Here is a 17,275-nt window from a genome sequence, read left to right on the forward strand (position 1 = left end):
ACCAGCAACAGTCACTCCAAGTACTGGGAGAACTATACAATCTGGGATTTGTATACTCTTTGTCAGAGGAGAGGGACACAATCCAATCCCAGTGGCCACTAATATCTTATCTGGAGGAAAATTACAGAAGGCTGAAAGAAAAGCAATGGTATCTTATTTGTAAAAGGGACTATTGGTTGATGTTGACAATGTGATTAAATATCTTTTTGAAGCTTCTAAGAAAGGGACGTAGTGCTTTGCAAGCAGTATACTTCACCACTCTGAAAATGTTAATTGAAAGACCTCTGGCTGCCCCCTGTTCTTCCCATTAGGGCCAAAATTCTAATTAACCATCGATGAACTTCCACACTTGAGGAAAAGGAAGCAGGGGGTTGCATTTAAGTATAAACGGACAGACCATAAAGATGTGCAATGCAGAAATACAAAGATACTTACACAGAGAAACCATATTTACAGATTTAGAAGGAAAGGCTCTTCCCTAAATCCTCAGCAGAATATATTTCTCTCTGCTACAGCAAAGGAAGTCTGTCAGGAGACTGCAAGTACCTTAGGTCTCCATGTTAATCAGTCCATTATTTAACTGCAGGAACTTTTCTCCAAATCAAGCCAGCAGACACTCTGTAATACCTAACCCATACTTCATCAAGCTCTTCATCTTTTAAGCCAAAACTTGTCCTCAAGCTCCGCACACAATGGGGCATGAGCCAAGGCCACAAGCTGGGCACCTACACAATCCTTTTTTTATAAGTATGAAGCAGAAACTCTCATACAGCCTCCATACTGTGCAGAAGTTCATAAACACATAATAAATTAAATATAGAGAAAAATAGTCACCAATGAGACCACAACCCCGGAGTCCAGCTTTCCAAGAAGGGTATCCATCATACTGAAGTAAAGGGAACTGTCGTCTTACGCTGACTACATTCAGGGTTATGCCTACTCTAGCAAACGCTCACAAAGCACCTTTTATCTGAAGGAAAAACTATCATCTAGAAATAGCATGATGAGATTCCAGTAGCGAATCAGGTTCCATTTTTTTCTTCATCCAGGAAATCTGTTTTGCCTCTCAACAGGATGCAGAATGTTGGAGCATTTGCTAATCTAAGAATTATCTCGTGTTTAATTATTTTAACCTTTTTCTGTCTTGAAGTGTTACTGCAATTTAGGTGAACAAAAGAAATTTCAAGATCTTAAAAAAAAAAAAAAAAGGAGGGGGGGGGCTTTTGGGAGGGGAAGAAGGGAGTACACTTTTTGCAGTTGTACTCACATTGAAAAGGTGATGCAAGTTGATCCTGGCCCAGTCTCAGTGGCAATGAGCCCTCGGTGGACTGTTCTCCTGAAATCACTTTTTTTACTGGATAATATTTGGGTTTGATCACATATTCCTGTGTTTGGCCATGATGAAGATTCATCATCAGAGTCTGAGACGAAAGGGGTATCATCCTGTTTTAGGGGAAGAAAAGAAAAAAAAAAAAAGAAGAGACAGAATGATGTCAGAATTAATAAATTACACCTAGAAACTACCGGTAGAAAATTAAAGACAAATTCATCTGTACTTCAAGTTCTCAAAATACAGTTTGGGAAACTTACTAGCTTCCAATTAAGCACCTGATTTTCCATGCATTTAGCATTCCCATTGTCTTGTCAGCTCAACAAACACCTAACAAATAAAGACTACAGGGATTATAACGCTTCCTTTACGACATAGCAAGAGAAGTATCATGGACAGCTCAGTAAACAAGGAGGAATGGGAAAAAGCCTTCCTCAAAATCCTGAGTTGGAGCTCAAATTTGTTGGCACACAGAGCTTTTCAGACTGGTCAGAGAAGCAGCAGTGCATTTAAACCTCTCTCTATTTCTTACAACTGCCATTTCACATTAGGTATGCTGAGTGGAACCTCAGCCCAGCTGACTTTCCCTCTCTGCTCCCAGAAACCCTGTTCCCTTCCCCACCATACTCCTTTAGCCACAGAGCAGATCACTGCTCCTCTTCCCCTTTTTCAGCCTGTCTCCCATCTCATCAGAAGGTCTACCTCTGTTTCCCAGCTGCATATTACTTTCCCCATCTATCTTCTCTTTGCCTGCACTATTGAACATCACTAACAAATGTCCCACAACAATATGGCTTCCTTTCACAGCAAAACTATTTCCTCTTCCTGTTAAACGAGATGATTCCTTCAAGCTCACTGATTCTCTCGCTGCCAATTCCTTACTTGCATTGTTAGATTGCTCCCTAAGACCTCAGCTTCTCATTGCACAAGACCTTGCCAACTTTCCATAGAAATTCCCTTCTCCCTCTCTCAAACATGGTTATTTAGCCACCGTCAGCATTAGGAACCATTTCTTTATGAACAGACAAACTGGCCTTCACTCTTCTGCAGTTCTACCCAGCAATAAACAAGCAAGGGAGCAAATCGTGCAGCTGTTAGCCACATGCAATGAAACTGCGAGCTGCTTTGGGGCCCTGGGCTGCAGAGTTCCACCTCCTAGAATAGAAAGTAATAGCACACCTTCAAGTAACAAACCTACTAATAGCAAGTCTTCAAGAAGTTGTAGCTAGTGTAGATCACACTGTAGAGATACACGTTCCTCAGAGAGTAGTATCAGTTACTAACCTGATAACAGTGGCTACTAGGACTACATTGTCCTTTGCTCAAATGAAGGCATTAAGAGTGGGATGCTGTAAGCCTCCCTCACTTTCTTCTCAACTAAGGGTCTGTAACAAGCTCGGTCTGCAAAAGTGGAAAAATGGGAAAGTCATGGGATTTGTAACAACCATCCCTCAAAGAGCCACAGTTCTGCAGAGTAAATAACTGTCCTCAGAGGATAAGGCATGGGCCCTGTATCACAGAGGACAGCTGAGCAGCACTTCACCACAGTGGTGGGACTGAAGAGTTTCAGCTGAGTGAGAAGTCAGACGATTATTGTATTGTTTTCTGACATGTGGAGCCTGAGCCAGCCCCTATCTCCAAAGCAATGCCTGATTCCTTAGTCATGTTATTCGAGGATGCTTAGTAACTGCTGTAGCCAATGGATTTGTGGTTAGAACAGACAATGGGTTTTTGTCCTACACAGATGCTCTTATTAACTTGGATCAGTTTGAGAAAAAGTGCATTCATTAACAGAGGCATTCTATGACTCTTACACACAACAGAAACATAATTCCTCAGACTACCTCCAAGTCAAATTTTTCTAATACAGTGCTTACACAGTCTCATTACATTCAGTAAAAGCCCCTTCCCCAGATTAAGAGAGAATACTGTACTTTCTATGTTGTCTTTAGGTTGCCTACCAGCAGATCAAAAGAGAGGCTTCAGGGATGTTGGAGGTCAGGCTCAGAATTCAGCACAGTCTGATAAGAAGTATCACCAGGAAGACCCCAGCCTGCGATGAAGCTGAAGTCACTGCCTTCAGTACTGCTTACATATGAATTTCATTTCTTTGAAGAGTCACTACAATCCTTCCTGCACAATCTGTTTTTTCTACAGATCTCATTTCACACCTATGTATGAGGACATCCATTTCTGTACCTGGACATAAGAGGGTCTATACTGAATTCTTCCTGTCTTATGTGTTAGCAGGTCATGACAACAGAGGTCAAAATGCTACAGAAGTTGACACTACAGCGATCTATTAGAAGTTAAATATATTTAAGTTTAATGGTGTTATCTTCTTTGACTGGACACAGGCAGATGCTGCCATTTAAGTGCCTGTCTGTTTTTTGTTGAGGCTATAACATGTTGTAAAGTATTACCTTTTACATTGCCACATATCCAGCCACACTGTAGCCCAATCCTGTCAACCTACAATAGAGTCCATCATAACACTTGAAGTTGAAATAAAATTTTAAAAATCATTAAAAAAACACCACCGCACCACACCAAAGACAGGAACGCCATACGCTGGAGGCTGAAAGTTTTACCACTAGAATTTATAGAAGTTTCCTCTTCCTTCCTTCTCAGGTAATGTAATTTTCTTCCTTAATTTAGCTTGCATTAAGTATTAATGTTACTTAATTATTGTTAAGGCAGTATAAGAGTAAGCTTTGTTTTGTAACAGAGTGGTTTACTCAGTAGTACACAGGAAAGCTGTAATCTTTACTCTAGAAGCTCCAGTTCTTTAAAAGGAAACACCTTCACCTGATGTGCGAGTTGTTAATCTTAGCTTCAATAGAGTAAATCATCTATATCAAGGTGTATGCTTACAATAGTTGCAGGAGACCAAAGTTCAGAGTTGTCTAGACCCTCTTTCTTGCACATTTACCCTGATTTTATGATCTTCGTGTGTAACTTCCAAAGATCTTGAGTATAGGTATGCACTAAAGTACTCCAAATGTTTAAAAGTTGCCCAGTATTGAACATCCACTGCTAATGTGGATGTGAGCTAACTGGCAGCAGGTTTTTGCCAGCCATCCGACCAGCTCAACTGATCTTGCTTACAAGAAGTGCAGTTGCAGTAGGAGCTAATATGGTCAAACATCAAAGCATTTATGAGATCCTTCTGCTCTGACTGTTCTTTTGATATTCAGATTCTTCTCAACATGAATTAGTTCTTAAAGATGTTAGACCATAATCAAAAGGATATTGCATAGCTAACTGCAATGCTACATCTTCCACTAGAATCAAGGATACTCCCCTAGCTACATCATGGGACCTGTACGAGACCAGTCACGTAGCTCTATCAACGGCTTGGGCATAAACACTAGTGAGGGATCCCGGTTTTTTCTTCCTAGACCAGCACATAGAGAGTCCTTCAGTACTGCGTGACTTCTAAATAGGGAGATGATTTCTGGTGGGCTCAGCAACACGGTGAGGGGTATTTTTTTCTCCTTGTATTGATCCGTGTGAAAGAAATCTTCAGAACTATCCCTTCTAATTGACCTCAGAAGACAGAGGACAGCCTGAGACTCAGAGAGAAGGCAAGTAATATGTCAGCACTGAAAATGATTAATACAAATGTAAGATGTTACAAGAAAATATTTCAGGCTTAGTTTGGTAACAAGCATCACCCCAGTCCCTATTGAGCCTTTGGAAATTATCTTAACAGCTCTAACAGTGTATTCCCAATTCTCTAAAAAGCAGTGGTTGTTGCTATGACTGTGGGTGTCAGCATGCCAAACAATCCTCCCACCAGTCCTGGAGTACTACTGCTTCTTCCCTTCCCTGTTCTGGAGCTCTGCCTGAGCCCCTCACGCTGGTCCTGTCTTTGCATGGGGACCCAGGTGCCGTATCCACAGTCACATCACCTGTGCCAGGGGCCCCTGGCAGAAAGCAAAAGCCAAGCCTGCTATTATGCTCAGATTCATTTAGCTGTCCCAAGGCAAATCATTCAGGTAGTTTAATCTCTATTCAGAGTACACTAGGGTAGCAATGCTCAGCACTGAACAGAGTGTTTTCATCTATTCCTGGTGCTGGAATATCCAAATTAATAAATAAGTAGCAGGACAGACTGATTTCTTCACAACACTACTCAAGCTTCAAGGCCACGAGGAATAGTTGGTGCCATGTTGCTACCAGAGCTCACAAGAGGATACTCGAAGTAGGTCACAGACACTCTAAACCAGGTGGTTATAATTTAAAACAAAGAAACAAAAGGCATACTCAACAACTCATGGCCACTATACTTAATATTAAGAGATAAATAATTCTTATCTCTTAGTAACAACCATCACTGCAGCTGAAGGTATTTTATTGCTTCCAACTTTAGCATGTTGCTTACTGCACATTTGAACACTGCACAACTCAGTGGAACCCCTGGGCATTGTTGCAATACAAAATATTCAAGCACTACTAATGCTCCCTGTAACTCTAGTTAAAAAGATGCAAATTGTTAGTTCCAATCTTTAGATTTTGCATGAAACAGCCAAGACTACACAAGATTTTTGCATTACACAGGCTTATGTCACTAATTTATCTGGTAGTTTGTAATTAGATTCTCAAAACTGACATTAACTTAGTAAACTTGACAAAAACTTTCCATTGCTTAAGTGTACACTAGGCAGATAAACAAACACCTGATTGCATTTTCAACAAACAAACAATATGATAAATACTAATAAGGCTACAACGGCACTGCAGAGGGAGAACAAACATTTGCAGCTAACTATCATGCAAAAGAATGCTCTCTTGCTTGATAAAAGCAAACCAGGAATGCAATGTATCAGAGTAACTCTGGCAAGCAGAAATGAGACCAGCAACATTTGGCATAAAAAGTACTGTCTAGACTAAATAAGACTAGCCTGACTCAGGCTGCTTTCTTCATTTTATTTACTGTAAGTCTGATGCTCCCATGCTTGGCTCCTAGCTAGTAATACTTAAAATAAAAAAAAATTTCTAAATTGCTACATGATCGTTTTATACAAACCTACAAATTAATTCCTTCTTCACTACCTCCTCTCAAACTCACAATGAATAGTCAAAAGGAGAAGAAAATCCATCATTCTCTAAAATCATGAGATAATAAAGAAAACATGCAGTTTAAAAGGCATGAAAATAGAACTAAATCCCCCCCACCCTGTAAATTATTAAAATTCAGTTGCTAGTTCAGCCTGACCTTTGCCAGCTGTTTCCTCCTTACATTGCTTCTCTGATTTTTTTAAGATACATGAAAAAGTTTAACTTCCCAGCTGATGATGAACAGATGGGATGTCTTCAAAGCCCTTTACATTATCATACCCAACATTAATCAAGCATGGCCTATTTCACAATGTCCTACCAGTCACAAGAGATGAAAGAGAGGAAGTGTTCGAGCTTTTCTTTCTTTTCATCATTGCAAAAATTCTGCACAAAATTGATTTTGTGTACAAAAATGTATTTTTAATGCATAATTAAAAATCCTGTCCCTGAAATACAGTGCAAACACTGCAAAACAAGCACTGAGACCTGCCTGCCCTAGAATAACTAGGGTTGCATTAGTATTTTCATTATAAAGCTGCTTTGACTTTGTATTTTTGTGATACATTTTTTCCTCAGGCAAAAATTTGCAAAGATCATGATTTGGATACGACTAATTTGTTTTCAAACAATACCTTCAAGTTATTAATTTTTACTTTTTCTACCCTTTTAAAAGGTTAAGATGTTATTTATACCATAGACAAGATCTTACTTGATCATAATCAAGTTGATTTGATTTGTAAAGGAAGTAATACTACAAATCTTAATAAAGATATTTAATCTACACCAAGCTTAAAAAAAGGTAAACAGTGAATCAAAATTGTTTATAAAGTTTCCCACAGAAATGTAAAGCATTAACTTTTATCCACAACTACCAGTTTTGCCCAATTTAAATATAATTTCTGTGGTAAAATCCTTGGTTGAAGACACTTTCAGGGATTATCTGCTCTGAAGCGTTTGCTAATAAAGCTAGCCCTGTATTTGCAGACTCAACTGAATTGCTCGTTGCCAGCATAAGCTGGTGTAATAGCTGAACTAAAGCTCTGTGAAACAACAGTGTTTCCAAACTAAGCGCAACTATGACTCCATTGACTCATTCCATCTTCTGCATACAAAACAATAAACTGAAGTGTGTAGATTTACAAACGTTCTTCCAGGTTTCTAAAGAGAAGAGGTACACTGAGTTTTCCAGAATCACAAGCAATGATTCATTTCCTAGATGTCAAAAAGCAGAAAAAGATCTTAAGGCAAAAGAAATGTATCTGTTAGTTGAATGTTCAGATACAGAGCAAAAATACAGATGCTCACTCACACAACTTGATGGAAGCTACAGTTCTTGCAAGTTATGCAACAGCAGACAAGCATTTCTCATATAATAGAGCATTTAGAGATTAAATTTGAAGAATACTCCTCCTGAAAAGGAATTCAATTATATAAATGGTAATTCTATGAGTGAGAAAAAGGAAAGCTTGCCTACTAGATCTTTTCATTAGAATGTGCACAGAAAGTTTGTTCCACCCCTCTCCCAAATTGCCATCAAGATGCAAATCTAAAAAAAAAAAATCTTCTTAGCGTATTAAGTCTTAACTATCCTCAAAGTAAACCAACACTTAAGGAAACAGTATGCATGAAGGCTAGGAAAATCCAATACGAGACAACAATGAACAAGAAATGGATACAAGTCTGTAGTTTCACAGTAACAGGAACTTACAAACCTCTTTTCACCATGCATCAAACGAACAACTAGAAGCTACAAATGATTCATTATCTTATGCATACCTTCACCAACACCTAACCAGTGAAGCTCGTCATGAATCCAGATGAATTAATTCGATATCCAGATTATTTTATACAGGTTCTCAGACATACATATGCCTTCAACTTGTCAGGCACCTCTTACCAGCAAAGTTCAAGGAGGCAAAAAGAAAAAAAAAAAAAAGCCAAACCAAAAAATCTAGATGTGTTGCTGACTTGTTCTTGTTGACCTGCTCTTGTCGATTTTGTTGGTTTTTTTCCAGGGCACCACATTTGATAATACTACATTCACGTATGATACTTTGTGAGTGTCTTTTGGAAATGAGGGAGGGTATCAAACTCATTAATAATTCAGCTTTCATGAGTGGCTGCCAGTATCACAAATATTTGCATTAAAAATTTGGCCTTCAGGCATTCACTATGTTGCAACAGTGAGTCAAGATGAAATTCGCTAGTTAACGGCAAACTTACTTAACCAGAGCACTGAGCAAGTTCAATACATAAGCATTAGTAGAATTAACATATGATATCCCTTCCCTGTTTCACATTACATTTTCTACAGAAAAATCACTTGTTTTCATAGGGCTAGTGGCATGTTACTGTATATTACACTGACACTGTGTAATAAAAAAATTACTCTGACAAAGACACATTAACTAGTGATAATTTCTAATCTGTCCACCCATGAGACAGACTTTGGTATTAGAAAAGTATGCTGAAATGACAATTAAAAAATAGAAACAAACTCCCATGATGGATGTTAAAGATAAAGGCAAATGAGCACAGCTGCTGCAAAGGAAAACCATGCATCACTAATCTACTCAAATTCTTGAGCATGTTAAACAAAACAGCAGACAGAGCCCAGTTGGTTGATATAATTTATTTGAAATTCAAAAAAGACTTTGAAGACTTATCTTAGAAGAGGCTACTAAGAAACTCTGAATTATAAAAGTGTTGCAAGCTTAAAATGGGCAAAGATATGGAACAGAACAGATAGATTTTTTTTTTCTCGGACATATATTACTTATGGTATGTCCTTTTAAAGTCTACCAAAACATACGTGGTTTGGTAATACCTCACTTCAGTTACATAAGTAACTTAGAATTATATGAAATTCTGTTACAGTAATTCGGAAAACCCTCAAATCTAATTTGGTCTTCCAGACTAACAAGCATATATTTACACAAAATAAATTCATTCTGAGAATACACTTACGGCCGTGTCTGAATTAAGCAGAAGTCTAATTTAGGAATCTAATGACTAAATTAAAGTAAATATGCCAGTAAAGAACCTAAAACCTTGGTCTACCCTTGAGATTCTGACAGATTAACTCATGATTATGAAAAAAATAACACAATGAGCAAGTAACTACACCATCAAGTTTTTGTGTAGATGCAGATGGATTAGCAAAAATGTTTTGTCACTACAGCTTGTTATGTCTAGGAAATGTTTTAAAGCATGACCTTGCTGGTATAAGCAGAGTTTCTCAGAAGGGGTCAGAAATAGGGAATGCATACAGAAATAGGGAATGCAAACAGGTTTATAACCTGTTTATAAATTAGACTTATGTACAAGTAGAAAAAGGCACAAAAAAAGACAAAGACAATTAATAATGGCCAGACAGGAAAAGAGAAGGACTCAGAGTACCTGGACTGTAGATGAAATCAAGCACTGATGAACATGGCAACATGCATCAGAAGCAACCAGAACTTGTCACACCATTACTGATGTCTACACTGACTGCAGCCGACCAACCAAGAGACTCTAGCATCAGCTTAGTGAAAGTTTCCAGCATACAAAATTGGATTAAAAGATAAAACTCAAAGCATTACTGAGTGTAAAGAGCTGCGGGAAAATAACAAGGAAGGCTTTTAGAGGCACTGATACCCACAAAGCTAGAAGAGTCCATGAAGTGCCCAGGAAGGGAAAAGCCAGACTCCATTTGGTTCCAGAGAAAATTTTTTAGGGAATGTATGACAGAAAGATACAAAATAAGCCTTAATTCAAAATGAAAGGCAATAAATTCTAGACTAAAAAGGAAATACTTTTTCTACATACTGCAGAATCAGTTTATGGAAAGAACTATCACAAGATATTATGGATCATAATTGTTTCCAAGGATGCCAATGTAAATGGATGATGAGCACACCTCAAATTCAATTATGAGATCATAGAAAAAAAAAAATCAGAAATCCCTGTGCTTGAGGATATCAGTTTCTACATAATAAACAACATAAACAAACCTTAATTTTCTCCTCATAAGGAAGTGCCAAGTGTGCAAGTCAGAGCACTTTATCCCTCTGTAATACACACTGATTTCATACGTAAGCAACTACTAGCAGATGTAGTATGATATTGGCTTTGCCCAAGTATTATACACAAAAAGTCCCATGTGCTCATTATATGAGAATAAACTATGTCTTCATGTGTTTGAATGGGGAGATGGTTATTGCACAATAACCATCAACCATATTTACTGAAGGCTTTCTAAATTTATTTGACAAGAAGCATAAAATACATAGTACTTTATGAAAGGCAAGCCTAGAAAATTTCAAGATTAAATCCAGACTCCATCTTCAGTATGTGTATTTCTCAGCAGAAGCTCTTTTTGGTATACTAAATCAGCAGCAAGCAGCTCTGACAGACTGTCCTGGCTAGAAGATACACTCCCTGAAACGCCCCAGGGACTGCTCTTACTAAATTATGCCACAGAATTTAGCAATCCTAAAGATGGAGAGGTCAGGAAAAAAAGCAAAACCAAAAAGTTTATCCAAGTCCTCCTCCACAGTGGCCACCTAAACGCAAGTGATGCAACAACAGCATGCTCCCTGCCACATCTGGGAAGCCTGGAAGTGATGCAAGACAAAAACAGAAGTACATGTTGTGCTGTACCCCCATGGTGAAAAGATAAGTGGTGAAAAGTTGGAGGTAGAAATAATATTTTTATTAGGTCAAGAACACTTTTAACATCTACGTTTTAAAATGTACAACTTCTTTCTTAGCTGAACTACATAAACAACTCATAAGATCTATTTTTTCATACCACAACATTGAGTAATAAAGATTAACCTTTGTTTTAAGTCATCACAAAAAAATGGAATGTTTCCATTTGCGGGCAGAACCAGGGAAAGGGGGGACAATAGCAAGCAGTGACACTTACCAGGAGTCTAACTTTGGAGGTCAGGAGCTTCCCCAGCCTCGTGACATACATCTACAAATAGTTTGAACATAACATCACACAAAAACCATTTTCTAAGTAATTAAGGTAGTAAATTCATGCAGGATCAGAGGACAGCACTTTCCAAACGTTATTAGTGCATTTTAGTTGTTTCTTGAACTTTTTGTTCATTAAAACTGCATACATACGATGCAGTATAACTATGTTTTCATCATCATGGATTTTCAGGTAAATAACATTCAGGGAAATTGCGTGTTTGTGTCTATGTGGTATAATGTCTTAAAAAGATAGATAGAATGTAGCTCTAATCCTGTTTGTGTTGGTATAAGATCCCTGATGTAAAAAAGTCACTTCAGCAGAGCTAAAGAACCAACTAAAGCTAACAGAACTAATAAAGCATTTTTTCACTCTCGTGACTGGGAAATTCCTCTGCAGAAAGAACCTTGACAAAGAACCCTGACAACAGATTAACAAAAATCAACATGCTTTATTTATACTTCTATTACAAATACCACAAAAAAAATAATTACACCCCAGCAAAACACTATTTATCAGCTTATCAAATAATGGAGACCAGATATAGCTGATTTTACCTACTTGACTAATTGCTTTAAGGCTTAACAGGAGCAGCACTTTAGGAGTATGTCTATTGGCTTAGTGTCCCAGAATCAGAAGAGGTACAATACATACCTTTTAACTTCGGACATTAAAGGAAGAAAAAGTAAGTTTAGTACATCAACACTAACTCTTTGCATATATATAGATCACTACAACATTTCATAGAGCAAGTAAATCTAAAAAGAGCACGCAAAGAATCTGGATTTAAAAATAGGCTGTCTTTTTCTCATTTACTTGCTTAACTTAATCCTACCAGTAAAGGATTGGTTGCTTGAAAACTGAGTGTTAAAATAACCTTTCAGAAAGCAAATGCAGATAATATAAAGACAGTAATATTTTTGTATGAGAAAGGTTCATGATTTTCAGCAAAAATTACAGGGCTAAAGGTAAGCGTAGATTTCAACTAAATAGTGACTCACCATTCCACTGCTAATGAGCCCAACGAATGCTATAATTATAATTAATATTACAATGATGCACTGTTGTTAATTAGGTAGAAAGTAAGCTTATATAGTGCACTGAGGCCAATAATGAAAGTTGAACTGTTTGAAACCTCAATTTTACTACTGATCTTGCCATACTGAGCAATACAGTTTACTCCAGGGACAGAGAAGTTAGCACAAAAAGGATAGAATAGGCATATACTTTTTCTCCTCTCCACTTGTATCTTTAAAACAATGACTGACATCACAATCTAATAAGACGCTGCAAAGTATTTAACAGTGAAAGGTTTTAAGATTGTACAGTGCTCAGTGCACATGCAAAAGAATACTGAAACGGTTAAATTGGTTTTAATACAATCTGTTTGCCCAGACACTAGCATAAAATCCTGATTCCACTGAAGTCAACAGCAGAACTCTCATTTATTTCATTGCTGGCCATGGTTTCATCCCAGGACTTAAGTTACTTGTCAAACACAGCTTTGCACCTTTGGACTTAAAACCCGTAGATGTTCAGTAGCCTTTACCCTGCCTTCGAATGCCAAAGTAGAGATTCCTCTTGGTTCCTGACTCTACTTCCTGAAACCCACATTTGTCACCCTAGAAGGCAGTGAAATGCAAACAAACTTAAAGAACACTGTATCCCTGACTTCAGCCTATGATCAACACAGGGATAAAGTATGTGAAAGTAATCTAATTCCTTATTATAAAAGTAAGTCCAACTACAGTTCAATTCCGCTTGCAAGAAAGCAGCTATGAAGAATTTCTGACATACGGCTGAACCAACAATGTCTGGAAGAGCTTGGATCTCCTATTCCAAACCACTTTGCCTACTTTAAAAAAAAAAAAAAAAAATACTGTGACCAAAAGCCCAGACTGCATTCCAGAGGTCTAGGAATAGCTTGTTTTCCTATTTGCAGTAGGTAAATTTGAAGTCTGTGAGGCATTCCTCCGGTTTTTAAGGATGTCTCCGATTTCTCCTCAAAAATTCACTTTGCTTCGTTCTCTACATGTAAAATTTTGCTTTCCCTAGAACTACAAGCTTTGTTGTAAGAAATATTTTTCAGATTGAATTTTGAGAAAATGCAGTTGCTACACATGCCTTCTTTCTGATACTATCCCAGTCCTTGGTTTTGGTACAATATATTATGCATACATTCTAAGTCACTGAGGTTTGTGACTTACAGGTTTGTGTTATACACAGGCAAAACAGTAAACCACATTTCACAGTACTTAAATTTTTTTCCTCTGTTGCATAAGGGATTTCGTCTAAACATAAGCTGAATACTGTCATTCCAACAAGTCTAAACTATAAAAAGGACAGGTTATAAGGTGTTTGAAATTATATCCTTAGGGCTCAATTTAGAAGCTTCTCCTCACATTCTTTTGATTTGCGTCCTTTGTTATTGAAATGTCTGCTGGAGTTCTTTTTCTTTCCTCATTAATGACTTCAAAGAAATACATGCTTGAACTCCTAAGTATATCAAACTAATTTAAATTATCTTAAAACACCCAGTGACTGCTCAGCAAACCAGAAAAAGCAGACTGTGCTTCTGGAAATAACAGGCTATTTAGTTAGTGAACTGCACACACAATCAATTAAAAAAATAAACACATCTAATTAAAGACTACCAGCAATACACATATACATATAATTTGAGTTTGTTAAAGTTGCTAAAGCATCACAGTAACCCAGAAACATAAATCAAAAAAACTCCTAAAAGTACCTAATTTTTTAAAATTTTTATTTTAAAAAAGGTTTTCATGGCATACCATTTATGCTCTTTATTTCCTGGTGGGGAAAAAAAAAAAAAAAAAAAAAGACAAAAGCAAACATTTATGCACCTTCCACAATGAAGCAATTCAGATGTGCAATTCAAATCTACAGACTCATCAGTTGATGGTACCATTTTAACTAGCATCTGATATATCTAGGTTTGTTAACTTAATGAAAAAAACAAAAATCTAGAGTACAGCGCTTCCCTCTACAGGGATGAGTTCTATTACAGAATTTTTGAAAATTAAAACCAGATTTCAATTTTTTAAAAAGCATATGCAGAACTGAAAAACCATCCTTAATGTAGCTATATTTTGGGCTTTAAAGAACAAAAAAGACAAAATTATTCTGTACTAAAATAGGTATCAATTATAAACTAAATCAAAATTTGTATTTTCAAATCAGATGATTGACAGTGACAACTTACTGCCAAAACCAACACAAAACTGATTTTTCACAATATTTGCATAGGTTAATACATGTTGAATCACAAAACAGATCAAACCACCTTATGCACATACTAAAACATATACATCTTGCAAACAAAATCTACTGAGATAATTTTTCATGGTAGGAATATAAGCAAAATAACTCAATACTGTCTCAGGACCACTGATAAAAGCATGTATTTTGAAAACATCCTATTCTGTGGTGCCAGCTGGTTTGTGAATTACACATCCTCAGCAGCCCAGCAGAACTTGTTCCACTGAACTTTTGGAAACTGGCATTCCTGCCAAACAGACCTTTTTGAGGCTTGTGTTTAGCCCCTCCATCCAAATAGCTTGTAGAAACTTTGGAGTCCTTGGTTCTACATGAAGCAAATCCACCTCTACCTTAGTAAAGCAACAAGGATTTCAGAAAGCTGTGGATACTACTGTGAAACCGACATCATTACACATTTCCAGGTCACTTCACTACCTTGAATCATGATGATGCTGAGCACATTCATCCTCTTTCCAGCACTTAAATGTTCCTGTAATTGCCTGGTATTTCTTGGCACTTTTTGAGACCTTTGGCAGGACTTGCTGCTCAGTGCTATTTTTAGAAACTCCAGCAACAGCTACCGTAGGTACCTACCCTTACACATCACTTAATGATGAAAAGGCACAGCTGTTTGGAACCCCTGGGCTTAACACATTACTTCTGAACAAAGAGTGAAAGATGGAGCAGTCGCTGCTCATCTCCACTTCTTTAAACACTACTTTGGGCTTAGCTTGCTCAAATGCCTCCGTCCTCTCTTGTCGGATCCAAGTTTATAGGTACACCTGATCACGTACAACGTGTGCAATGAGCAAACGCTGTAAGCTCCACTATGCACACCCACAGGCAACAGGTTTGAGTGATGAAAGTCTTGGTTCTGCCCTTTCAGCTGACTAGAGAATACAGAAGTCCTGCATTCTCTCCTTGGTACTTGTTGGCCAGGCAGCCCGCCATCTTGAGATCGGTTCCTGTTCTTCTGCAGGAAATGGCTGAATCATCCATAGGTGCTTTCTAAATCTGCAGCCTGCCTTCCAGGGGAGATATATAAAGTTGGATTGGTGTTAACACTCCACTCCCTTTCTGTAACAATCAGCAATGGGGAGATACAGTGAGTATCCTACCCACAGAGATAGTTTGCCCAAGTACCCCTGCTCAGGAGGATGACAGGTGACTGTACTGATACTATTAGTAGGCAGATGATGATCCTCTGCTGCCAATATTAACTCCACAACTGAACAAATGGGAGGGGGGGGGGATGAGACAAAAGGTTGGAAGAGGAAAAAAAAAAAAGAAAAGAAAAAAGCCCCCACACAGGAGCCACAGTATGACTATGTTATCGGGCCTAGGATGGTGATGAGCAGAACTGACTGGCAGGCCTTTTATAATCCTTACAGCCTGCTGCTTCTTAGCTTATAAGGAGCTTTTTCTCATAAACAGACTTCTACATACGTGGAGATAGAAACTGGTATAGTAGAGAGGCTTGTTTTCACAATTAAAACAATCTAGTTACACCAAAATAATACCTCCTGTGCATATTTGTTCTTAAAGAGCAGCTTTTTTCCAGTTCAGCTTAACCCCTGATGCAGCACAAATGCACTTAACACTTAGCTAAGAAACATCCCAAGTATCTTCCTTGACAGAACTGAAGACAAAAACCCACAAGCACCTGAAAAATAATACCCAATTTCAGATGTACAGGGCACGCAGCGATATCCTACTAAAATTAAAGTTAATCAGCAGGATGTTGAGAATATTTTAACTTTAAAAGTACCTTTAAATTTTTTTTGCATTCTCTGTTCTGTAGCTTACTGCATGAGCTGCTGTAGTTCCTAGCGCCGCTCTGTACTGTATGAGGCTCTGCAGTTTCGCCGTTCCAAGTGCTTTATTATGAATTGTGAAATAATGCATAATGATAAAAAGGAGCAATATTTCAAAACAATATACTAAAGGGTAAAATTTGGGCTGCATTTCCAGCCATAACTATTTTTCCTGCCTACTGATCACTGAGTTCTTAACTACAGCTGCTACGAATGCCAAAACATTTTGTATGAAACTGACACACACAGAACTGCATGCAAACTGCGATCATTTCATTTTACCAAATCTTAAATCCATTAGAAAACAATTACATTACACATACTGCACAACAATCACAACTGACTTAAACTATACAGGATAGGGTTTTTTTGGTTTGGTTTGTTTTTTCCCCCCAATAACATAGGAGGGATGGGAGGAAGAGAAGCAGGAAGCAACAGAAAAGCCAAGAGCTGACACTTGAATTTTATAACATAGGCCCATATTACTTCGTCAATTCTCTGTAACAAGTTTTACAATTAAAATTATATGTTTTCAGAAGACAATCACTGCAATTCATAGTTTAACTGAATCTGACACTAATTATTTACCTGAGTTACATAACCACAGTCAAAACCAGCTATGGCTCCCCACAGCATGTGTTTAAGGGTACAGCTGAAAAAGTCATTCTGAAAGCTTGTGCCAAGCATGCTGAAAGTCTCTAAAAGTAAGTCTTTTCTAGCAAGCACTATCATGTTAAGAAGCTAAAGATTTTAAGAACACACGCATACTGTTTTCCATACAGGTAGGAAAGTTTTCAAACTATTTTCAATTACTATAAC

General features: G+C 37.7%; 1 protein-coding gene across 5 annotated transcripts in view; it reads right to left on the reverse strand.

Annotated features, from left to right (window-relative positions):
• Positions 1–17,275, reverse strand: part of LTBP1 (latent transforming growth factor beta binding protein 1) — a 210,468-nt gene that overhangs the window by 157,700 nt on the left and 35,493 nt on the right. For all 5 annotated transcript variants that reach the window (XM_087776963.1, XM_087776965.1, XM_087776964.1 and 2 more), the window contains exon 4: positions 1,268–1,443. In XM_087776963.1, the coding sequence (XP_087633089.1) occupies positions 1,268–1,443 (176 nt within the window). The remainder of the gene's footprint in view (positions 1–1,267; positions 1,444–17,275) is intronic.

This window comes from Nipponia nippon, unplaced genomic scaffold, assembly GCF_047370975.1.
Source record: "Nipponia nippon isolate SJK-2023a ecotype South Korea unplaced genomic scaffold, ASM4737097v1 scaffold_4, whole genome shotgun sequence".
NCBI lineage: Eukaryota > Metazoa > Chordata > Aves > Pelecaniformes > Threskiornithidae > Nipponia > Nipponia nippon.